Genomic DNA, 11,474 nt, shown 5'->3' on the forward strand with positions numbered 1-11,474 from the left:
ACAAGCCCAATTTTTTCAGTCTTCCCTCATAGGACACGTTTTCTAAACCTTTACTCATTTTGGTTATTCTTCTCTGGATCTTCTCCAATTTCTCCACATATTTCTTGAAATGTGATGCCCAGAACTGGACACAATACTCCAGTTGAGGCCTCATCAGTGCAGAGTAGAGTGGAAGAATGACTTCTCGTGTCTTGCTCATTCCTGTTAATGCATCTCAGAACCATATTAGGGTTTTTTGCAACCGTGTCACTCTGTTTACTCCTGTTTATTTTGTGGTCCACTATGACCCCTTTCAGCAGTACTCCTTTCTAGTATGCATGAAATGACTTCCCATTCTGTAGGCATGAAACTGATTGCTCCTTCCTAAGTGGAGTCCTTTGCTTTTGTCCTTCTTAAACTTCATCCTGTTGATGTCAGACCATTTCTCTTGTTTGTCCAGATCATTTTGAATTGTGACCCTATCCTCCAAAGCACTTGCAACCCCTCCCAGCATGGTATCATCTGCAGTCCAGGTATCATAGAAGTCAGAGGCAAGATTAGTTTTTATTTTAAACATGAGCATGATTTGGTCAGAAAAGTACTTAATTTCTCCCTTGATATGTCAAGGTGATCCAATGGAGTCATCTTCCAGACCATTTTAGTGCTGGCAGTAGGAACCCACACTAACTCCATCTGCCATCTTTTTTATTGGAAGCAAAGTCTTTCCTGCAGTTGTCACAGACTCTCTTCACCTTATAATCTTCTAGCTACAATACTTTATATTGCATGATACTTGGACTTTACTTCCACAGTATCTGGTGCTAGGCTTACTTTGCGGACACTGTTCAGGACATATGGCTTTCCGTTATCGTCCCGGTATGCCCCAACACCCAGGTTCATCTTCTTAGCATTGGTGTCTCGTTTAAAGGCTTCAGTGACCCCCAAAATAGGATCAGGGGGTCCCATCTCCACATGAGACCACCAGGAGCTGCAACAAGAAATACAAGAGGAAGGATTACATTTTTGAACAAAATAAAATGGTCCATGGTCTTATGCTGTTTGTTACGTCTTGGCCCACGAGCTCAACTGTAGCAGGATCTCTTTAGCACTGGTATTGCCTTACAATACTTCAGTGTACCTACAGAATCAATAAGCTATAGCTTCCCTCACTCTCCTAGACTGACCCTATTCTGACTGACATGTTTAAGGGAGACTAAACATGCCACCTTCTCAGTTAAGCCAATATCAAGTACAGGCAGTCCCCGACTTACGCGGATCCGACTTATGTCGGATCCGCAGATACGAACGGAGCTGCCACAGAGTACACGGACTGCGGGACCTCGCAGTCCTGCCGCCCGTGTACTCTGGGGCTTTCTCTGCGTCTCCCTGGTCTGCAGGCCAGGAAGACGCAGAGCAAAGTCGCGGAGGGGCTTGGGCAGCGGGGCAGTTCTGCTGCCCGAGTCCCCCCCCCCTCCCCCCCCGTGGCTTTGCAAAGCCGCGGGGAAGCCGGCGGCGGAGCAGTCCAGGCACGCCTGGGCTGCCTTTGCAAAGCCGCGGGGGAGCGGGGGGGGCTCGGGCAGCAAGGCAGCCCAGGCGCGCCTGGACTGCTCCGCCGCCGGCTTCCCCGCCGCTTTGCAAAGCCGCGGGGGGGGAGGGCTCGGGCAGCAAGGCAGCCCAGGCGCGCCTGGACTGCTCCGCTGCCGGCTTCCCGGCCGCTTTGCAAAGCCGCGGGGGAAGCCGGCAGTGGGACAGCCCAGACGCCCCGCGGCTGTCCCGCTGCCTGTGTCCTCAGAGGCTTTGCTCCCCATCTCCCTGGTCTGCTAGTCTCCAGCAGACGAGGGAGACTGGGAGCAAAGCCGCAGAGGACCCAGGCGGCGGGACCGCGGTGCGTCTCGGTCCGCCGCCCGTGTCTTCCTGGTCTGCTGGGGTGGGGGAGGCGCAGCTAGTATCCCCCCCCCCCCCCCCAGCAGACTAGGCTTTTCTCCGGACGCCTGTAGCAGAGCAGCTGGGGTGCTGCCCGTTGGTCCTGCAGCGCCGCTCTGGAAGCTACTGGTCCAACCCAGCAGCACCCCAGCTGCTCTAGTCCTGATTCAGCCGCTGCTGGTTAGTTTCAGCAGCGGCTGAATCAGGACGCCTGGGGCAGAGCAGATGGGGTGCTGCTGGGTTGGTCCAGTAGTGCTGAGGAGCAGCGCTACTGGAGCAACCCAGCAGCACCCCAGCTGCTCTGTCCCAGGCGTCCTGATTCAGCCGCTGCTGAAACTGACCAGCGCTGACTACAGGAAGCCCGAGGCAGAGTTGCTCTGCCCCGGGCTTCCTGCAATCAGCCGCTGATCAGTTTCAGCAGCAGCTGACTTGGGGACGCTTGGGGTTCTTAAGTTGATTCTGTATGTAAGTCGGAAGTGGCGGTCAGTTTCAGCAGCGGCTGAATCTGGACGCCAGTTCCGACTTGCATACAGATTCAACTTAAGAACAAACCTACAGTCCCTATCTTGTACGTAACCCGGGGACTGCCTGTAATAGTCCCCATAGCTCAAACCTATTATGTGCTTTACTTTAAAAGGTCTTATCCTCATTCAATGCTAGAAGGGTGAAGGATATTATCGTGACAGCAAAGTACCAGTTCCATCCACATACTGGAAAAATTAGGGTGGGATATCCAAGGGGATCTAAGGGATTGCAGCTGCAGTCAAAGTCATTGGGGAGCATCTTGGTAGCTACAGCAGCAGTATGAGGCTTTTCCCTGGCAGCTAACAATGGATTATTTCATTCCAGTACCAGGACACTACAGCAATCTTTAGAACCAATTGGATATGAGTCAGTGTGCCCTTGTAGCCAAGAAGGCTAATGGCATATTAGGTTGCATTAAGAGGAGCATTGCCAGCAGATCCAGATATGTCATTATTCCCCTTTATTCGGCTCTGGTGAGGCCACATCTGGAGTATTGTGTCCAGTTCTGGGCCTCCCACTACAAAAAGGATGTGGAGAGGGTCCAGCGGAGGGCAACCAAAATGATTAGGGGGCTGGAGCATATGACCTATGAGGAGTGGCTGAAGGAGTTGGGTCTGTTTATTCTGCAGAAGCGAAGATTGGGGGGGGGGGGGATTTGATAGCCTTCAACTTCCTGAAGGGAGGTTCCAAAGAGGATGGAGAGATGCTATTCTCAGTAGGGACTGATGGCAGAACAAGGAGCAAAGGTCTCAAGTTGTGGTGGGAGAGGTCCAGGTTGGATATTAGGAAAAACTATTTCACTAGGAAGGTGGTGAAGCACTGGGATGGGTTCCCTAGGGAAGTAGTGGAGTCTCCATCCCTAGAGGTGTTTAAGTCTCGGCTTGACAAAGCCCTGGCTGGGTTGACTTAGTTGGGATTGGTCCTGCCTAGAGCAGGGGGCTGGACTTGATGACCTTCTGAGGTCTCTTCCAGCTCTATGGTTCTATGATTTCTGTATTCTTCGAAGGCTTGGAAAATTTTGTGTGTTGTGTTGCCACATGGATTTATTTAATGCAACTTTCTCAAGTTCATCTTTTTTGTAGCACCAAATTGTATGCTGTGCTTGACACCGTCCTAGCAACACTTTCTGGAGCAGCTTTAATTCTCATGTCTTTGTGCCTATTCTCCATAGAAAGTCTCTCAGGAGTTGATGTTCAGGCATCCTAATGATGTGTCCTACCCAGTGTATTCAGACTTGGATCAGCATTGCCTCAGTGGTTGTGGCATTTGACTTTTGGAGGACCTCCAAGTTGGTGTTCTCAGCTGCTGAAGCTTAGCCCAACAGCACAAAGTTGGTTACAACTTAAAGCTTCTTTAGCTGCAGTGAATAGCCATGATTCGCTTGGGAGGGCAATCCTTAAATCACCACTAGTTTCCATACTTCTGTTTAGCCCAGCTGCCCAGGCAGTTTGCCAGGGTATGGCCAGCATTGCACACTTACTGCAAGTTGGAACCACAGGTGAGAGCTGGGTGTTACAGTGAGAACCAGAGAGGAAAAGAACCACTCAAGGAATGCAGCAGTTCAAATCACTCACAACTAATACCTCTCAGCACCAATCTCATTGTACATCTCTCAGCATGTGCACGAAAGGGGGGGGGGGGCGGTGACGTTCACGGCCAGGGGGCAGGGCCTGGAGCCGCTGTCGTGCCTCATGTCACCATCCCGCTCTCCTTCGCCTCCCGCCGTGGCACTCAGCTGACTTCTGTGCCACTCAGCTGGGCTGCCGGGGGGAGGCCAAATGGCCGCTTGCTGCGCTTGCTCCCCCACGGCGGTCCGGCTGAGTGACGCAGAAGTCAGCCGAACGCCACGGCGGGAGGCGAAGGGGGGCGGGGTGGTGACATACACATCCAGGCCCCGCCCCCTGGACCTGTACGTCACCGCCCCACCCGCCTTCCCTTCCCGCCGTGGCGCTCGGCTGACTTCTGCACCGCTCAGCAAGGCCGCTGCGAGGGAGCAAGTGGCCGTTTGGGCCCCGCACTCCCCACGCAGCTCGAGGCCGCCCAGAGGGAACAGCCAGCATTTCAGCATTACAGACTCTCAGACACCGGGCTACTATATATGATGATTCCTAACATTCTATTTGCCTTTTTGACAGCCGCAGCACACTGTGTGGACGTTTTCAGACATCTATCCACGGTAACTCCAAGATCTCTTTCCTGATTTGTCGTAGCCAAATTAGCCCCCGGCATATTATATGTATAGTTGGGGTTATTTTTTCCAACGTGCATTACTTTACACTTATCCACATTAAACTTCATTTGCCATTTTGTTACCCAATCACTCAGTTTTGTGAGATCTTTTTGAAGTTCTTCACAGTCTGCTTCTGTCTTGACTATCTTAAACACTTTAGTATCATCCGCAAACTTTACTATCTCACTGCTTGCCCCTTTCTCTAGATCATTTATGAATAAGTTGAATAGGATTGGTCCTAGGACTCACCCCTGAGGGACACCACTAGTTACCCCTCCCCATTCTGAAAATGTATAATTTATTCCTACCCTGTGTTTCCTGTTTAACCAGCTCTCAAACCATGAAAGGATCTTCCCTCTTATCCCAGGACAACCTAATTTACACAAGAGCCTTTGGTGAGGGACTTTGTCAAAGGCTTTCTGAAAATCTAAGTATACTATATCTACTGGATCCCCTTGTCCACATGTTTGATAAGCCCTTCAAAGAACTCTAAGGGTACAGCTACACTAGTCCCCAGATCGATCTAGGGAGGCTAATGAGAGCGACCGGAATTGCAAATCAAGCCCGGGATTTAAATATCCCGCACTTGATTTGCATGTTCCCAGCCGGTCGCCATTTTAGAAATTGACTAACCCGAAGTAACTGCCCATGTCTACATGCAGCAGTGAAACGGGATTCCGGAATAAAGCCCCTAAATCGAATTAGGTGGTGAACCTCATTCTACAAAGAATACCCCCTAATTCGATTTAGGGCTTTATTCCGGAATCCCGTTTCACTGCCACATGTAGATGCGGGCAGTTACTTCAGGCTAGTCAATTTCTAAATGGCGCCCGGCCGGGAACATGCAATTCAAGCCCGGGATATTTACATCCTGGGCTTGATTTGCAATTCCGGTCGCCCTCATTAGCCTCCCTAGAACGATCTAGGGGGCTAATGTAGACATACCCATATAGATTAGTAAGACATGATTTCCCTTTACAGAAACCAAGGTATAGCTAAGCAGGACTCAGGTTTCATTATATAAACTGGGGTCCAAGGAGACCAGAAAGAAGAACGGAAGTAACAGAAGCAGAAGGAAAAAACCAAAAGGCTGGAAGAAGACCAAAGGGAGATAAAGAACATCAAGAAGAAGCGGGAAGACCTGGAAGAAGTCACCTCCGAGAGACAGCCTAAGGAAAGAGCTGCCAGGACTCTCCTGCACAACTGTGATGTACAGCAGCTAAGATCCAGAGAGACTGATATTGCCTGGCCAACAGGGGAAGTCTGCCTGTACCAGGCTTGGTGAGCATGACAGCCTGTGCTTAGCATGTGTATTCTGCTTGTTTGGGAATTGTCAATAAATAGAGGATAAGGATATTACTGTGTAAGACACTTTCAGTGGCTAAAGATCCTGCCAACCTGCAGGAAGATGCACCCTGAGCCCCAAGAATTGGGTAAGGGTGGGTGTGTAAATTAACAGGGTTGCACCTTTAGCCCTAGGAACTGGGTAAAGGTGTGTCTCCCTACAGTGTGGAAGGGATAGAGAAAATGGATACTGTAACAGGAGGAGGAGACGGTGCTGGTGTAAGCAGGCTTTAACACCAGTTCCCACCAGCTCTATGAGAGGGGCAGGGGTGCAGCGGCTGCGTTCCACATTTGAAATGTACAAGAATCCCTCCTGAGTCTCTTGTACATTTCAAATTTTGGGTAAGAGCTTATATGTAACTAGTTTCTTTAGTGTATTATGATTAGCTTGCATCTGTTCAGTTGGCTCAGCTATCTACTTGTTATCTATTTGTTCTGTCTGCCACCTCTTATGACCACTTAAATCCTGTTTTTAAACTCAATAAAAACTGTTTCGTAATAAACCCAGCGTAAATAATTAATACCTGGTGGAGAAAAGAGCCTGTGCATCTCTCTGCCTTCACACTGTATAGCTCTCTGTGCAGTGTAAAACAGATTTGTGTAAGGTTCAGCTCACAGAGGGGCTGGGCTGTCTACTAGAGTGCTGAGAAAAGATCTGACTGTGTTGCTTTCAGTCTGTCTGCAGCCTTAGGAGTGAGCCTCCTGTGTCTGATGAGCTGGGCTCGCAAAACAGGGTTACAGTGTCTCCAACCTGTCAGGAGAAGGCAGCTCAATGGGGTTTCGGCACACCAGGTGACAGTCACAAAGGAGCCCAATCCATCATACTTGCAGTTACATCTGAGGTGATGACAGCAGTTAGTATTTTACAGTGTTGTTCATTTAAGCAGCTTAAACACGATTTATACAAGATCTCCCAACTTGGAAACATGTAAATAGGTCAGTTAACTCAATGGGACTACTTATGTAGCTAAGAATTGGAAGATCAGGCTCTAAGTAGCTAAAGCTTCAATTAACCTTTGCTACATCTAGACTGGCATGATTTTCCGGAAATGTTTTTAATGGAAAAGTTTCCCGTTAAAAGCATTTTTGGAACAGAGCGTCTAGATTGGCAGGATGCTTTTCCGCAAAAGCACTTTTTGCAGAAAAGCGTCCGTGGCCAATCTAGACACACTTTTGCGCAAAAAAGCCCTGATCGCCATTTTCGCAATCGGGGCTTTTTTTTGCAGAAAACAAATCTCAGCTGCCTACACTGGCCCTTTTGTGCAAAAGTTTTGTGCAAAAGGGACTTTTGCCCGAACGGGAGTAGCATACTATTTCCGCAAAAAGCACTGATTTCTTACAGTAGGAAGTCAGTGCTTTTGTGGAAATTCAAGCGGCTCATGTAGACAGCTGGCAAGTTTTCCCAGAAAAGCAGCTGATTTTCTGGAAAAACTGGCCAGTCTAGACACAGCCCTTGAGTTTTCATTCCAAGGCTGTTCTCACTGGCTCCATATTAGCTGTAGGGCAATTGATTTTCCAAGTTCATTCTCAGCCAAGTAAAGGCTGAAGAAAGTTTCTTCTACTGTTAATCATTTAATTTGGAAAAGGAAGGATATGATTCAGCTATTTAAAAGTGAACTGGGTTATTTAAATGCAAAAAAAAAAAAAAAAAAAAAAAAAAGACTTCCTAAAACAAACCCCACTACCCACTAAATGGTAGTTTCTCCTTGATACAAGTAAATTCAAACTACCAAGTAAAGAAAGTTTTCTTCAGCCACCAGTTTTCTAACATAAGCCTCTTGTCTGAGCCACAGCAGCCTCAGTTTGCTGACAGTCAGCAAAGTCTGAGTTGAGAAAGTGCATTTACATTTTGTTAATAGAGCAACACAAATCTCTAAGGTGGCCATTCCCCCTCTATGGAAAGTCCTGCAAATATACGAGAAACATGAACATATAATCTACACCCAATTGCTTAATCCCTGTCAATAAAACCCCCACACAGGGTAGACCAAACCAAGGTCACCATACTTCAGCAACCAACTGCTGTTATAATCTACACCTTGTTCAGCTGCTAGTGACCCACAGTAGCTACCAGCCTTTCAGTTACTGAACTTGAGGAATTAATTCCTTCCATCAGCTGCAACAAGTGCCTCATCTGTCAGTGATAACTTTTTCTGTCTTCCACACCAGCACTGGTGGGTCCTGCTGTTGGCCAGCCAGATCCCTCCTCACTAGCTGCCTAGCCATCAGCTATGAGTGCTGGCATCCAGCAGCCAACAACAGAGCCCATGTGCAAGGCTGCTGGTAAGTAGGGATGTTAGCATGTACTTGTTTACATAATTAAGTCAGCTCCCCTGCATGCCAGCTCTTCCAGAGCTGCCTGCCCCCATCCACACACTGCTGCCTTGGATAGAGAAGCAGCAGTTTATGGGCTGGTGGGGGAGAGGCAGGAGCCAGTACAGCAGGAAACCTGCTTTCAAGCCAGCTCCTTGCACATACCAGCTCCCACAAATCATGTGCCACTCCTCCCCCACGCATGCTGCTATCTCTATCAGAGGCCGGGAGGAGAAGGGAGAAGAGTTGTTTGCAGGGTTTTTAAGCAGGCTCAGTGGCCTAGCAAGGGTGTTATGCGCCTGAGTGGGGAGGGGGGGGGGGTGCAAAGGCAACACTGTGCCAAACTGCCCAGCGGGTGTGACAGTGGCTCCCCAAGCCAGGAGTGCTGAACTCCCAGGCAGCCTTTTAAGTACTCGGTCCTGCTGCCCAGCCCTGGCTTGGCAGCTTATCTGCAGGGAGCAAGTGGCTTGGCAGCTAAATTGGTGCCCACCTATCATGGTGCCTGGGGGCAACTGCCCTCCCCCCCCTTGCTATTCCACTGAGCAGGCTCCCCACAGGCACTGGCTCCCATCTGCCCCATTGCGAGTAAATGTGTAACTGCTAAACATTTCAGCAGTTACACAAGTGCACAATTTTTAACATCCCTAGTGGTAAGATGAAGATGCTGTGCAAGGAGCTGCTACTCCTGCTCGTCTGTCTACACAGCTTCCACTGTATGCCAGCTCTTGGCCAACAAGGATCTGCCCCCGTCCCATTTCCGACTGGCAATTGGCTGTGCACTGAACTATGGTAGGCTGGTGAGCATATGCAGACACCAGTAGATTATGTACCACCTCTGCTGCCCATCCACTGGTCCTTCACATGCTCTCCCTCTCTTTGTCCTCTGACTTTACCCCAGCCTCACTATTCTGCCCCTTCTTAATTTCTTCCCCTATACCTGAAGACAGGGCCCACCCCACTCACAAAGCCATGCAGAGAACCCACCCCTGGGTGGAATGCTGTGCTCACCAACAGCCGCAAACAGGTTTTTTACTTCCCCCACTGCCTCTGGCTGAGCCAGCACTCTGGGAAAAACCAAGACCTTCTGGCTTTTGAAGTTGTTTAGCAGAAACCAAGTCCTGCACATCCCCAGTATGAGAAGCCTTTCAGCCCCTCTGTTCAGCTCCAGAATTGGACTGCAGGGAAGTAATAAATATCCTGTTCATGCCCTGAACCTGCAGGCTCCAACAGCAGCTCTCTGCACTAGGGGCTTAGCACACTCTTCACCCACATTTCCCCCCACCGGGGTCCTACCTGCAAGGAGCACATGGCTATTCTGTGCCCTATATGGCTATAGAGCCTCCCTACCCAGGTACAGCGCCCCTAACCCCTGGTGCACAACACAGCTCTCGGGCTTAACTCTTCCAGCCCTACTGCAGCTGACTGCGCAGAACACGCGGGGATGAGATCTGCAAGGACAAGGCTCGGGCCGGGCCATCCCCGCCCCCATCAGCCCAAGGGGACCACAGGCCAGAGCTCGGCAGCGCTAGGAAGAGGCACCCCGAGGCCCAGCCTGCCCCGGGGGCCGGCTCGGGTCCCCTCCGTCCTCTAAGCCTGGCCTCAAGGGCACGCGCGCAAGCACCGGCGTCCAATCACTGCGGCGCGCTAGCGCCACGCCGGCTACCTCCGCCAATCAGAGGCCTTTCCCGACAGCCCCCCCCCCCATTCCCGCTCCAGGGCCCGGCCCGGGTCTCCCCCCCCCCCATTCCCCCTGCAGGGCCCGACCCGGGTCCCCCCCCCCCATTCCCGCTGCAGGGCCCGGCCCGGGTCCCCCCCCATTCCCGCTGCAGGGCCCGGCCCGGGTCCCCCCCCATTCCCGCTGCAGGGCCGGGCCCGGGTCCCCCCCCCATTCCCGCTGCAGGGCCCGGCCCGGGTCCCCCCCCCATTCCCGCTGCAGGGCCCGGCCCGGGTCCCCCCCCCATTCCCGCTGCAGGGCCCGGCCCGGGTCCCCCCCCATTCCCGCTGCAGGGCCCGCCCGGGTCCCCCCCCCATTCCCGCTGCAGGGCCCGGCCCGGGTCCCCCCCCATTCCCGCTGCAGGGCCGGGCCCGGCCCGGGTCCCCCCCCATTCCCGCTGCAGGGCCGGGCCCGGCCCGGGTCCCCCCCCATTCCCGCTGCAGGGCCGGGCCCGGCCCGGGTCCCCCCCCATTCCCGCTGCAGGGCCGGGCCCGGCCCGGGTCCCCCCCCATTCCCGCTGCAGGGCCCGGCCCGTTACCTGGCCCTGGCCGCGGAGGGGAGCAGGAGCCGGCCGCGCTGCAGCAGAGCCATGGCCACCGCGGGAGCGCGCGCGCTGACTGGCGGCTGCGGGCCACGTCCGGCCGAGCTGGCTCCGCGCGGCTGCCGAGGAGAGGCTGCCGCAGGGCCCCAGGAGAGGCGCAGGGCGAGCTCCCGCGCGCGGGGGCGCCCTCCGCTGGGCAGGCGGACTGTTTGCAGCGCGGCCGCGGGGCGCTGGGTACACTGTGCTGGCGCGGAGCTCTGCCCCGGCTTCTGCCCTTAGGTGCTAATGTCCAAAGAGAAATAAGATGGCTGAATACTTTCGAGGTCCCTGCCTGCTTCAGATTCCTCATATGTAAAATGAGGATAGGAATATTTACTTGCCGTTGGAAAGCATTGGAATGTCTACTGCTGAAAAGTGCTATTCAAGAGCCAGGTAGCAGTAGTACAACAGATGAGGAAAGTGAAAACAAGCAAGAAAGTGATATTTCCAAGGTTAGGCTGCTGAAGCATTCAATAGCAAAACATAATTTCCTATCAAAAAGTAAAACAGATTATTAAAACCAATAGCATTTGCACTGATCCTGTTTCTTGTGTACAATTTGTGTAAGTTGTTCATTTTTTGCTCTTCGTTGGCCTTGAACACCAAAATGAGACTACTAGATGGTTTAGTTTTGTATACCGTGAGCTCCTGATTCAATTGCCTGCTTCTTCCATACTGCAAAATGCATGCCTAGGTTGAAAATTCTGCAGGGTGATGTTTGAATCCATACACCTTTCTTCTCTTGTTCATTGGAATGTGATGTCTGTTGTCTGTAGTGCACGGAATTTTTGGCCTCTATCTGTTGTATATTTGTTTTATTTAAGTTGTAAGCTTTTACACAAAGTAATCTGACTTATCCTTGGAAC

At 51.7% G+C, this 11,474-nt stretch overlaps 1 protein-coding gene across 1 annotated transcript in view; it reads right to left on the reverse strand.

Annotated features, from left to right (window-relative positions):
• Positions 1 to 10,718, reverse strand: part of GOT2 (glutamic-oxaloacetic transaminase 2) — a 33,261-nt gene extending 22,543 nt beyond the window's left edge. The window contains exons 1-2 of the mRNA XM_075940657.2: positions 10,567 to 10,718; positions 811 to 967 (exon numbers count right to left, since the gene is read on the reverse strand). Coding sequence (XP_075796772.1) covers positions 811 to 967; positions 10,567 to 10,619 — 210 coding nt within the window. The 5' untranslated portion in view covers positions 10,620 to 10,718. The remainder of the gene's footprint in view (positions 1 to 810; positions 968 to 10,566) is intronic.
• Positions 10,719 to 11,474: the final 756 nt, after the last annotated feature.

Source organism: Pelodiscus sinensis, chromosome 12 (assembly GCF_052426305.1).
Source record: "Pelodiscus sinensis isolate ZL-2025 chromosome 12, ASM5242630v1, whole genome shotgun sequence".
Lineage (NCBI taxonomy): Eukaryota > Metazoa > Chordata > Testudines > Trionychidae > Pelodiscus > Pelodiscus sinensis.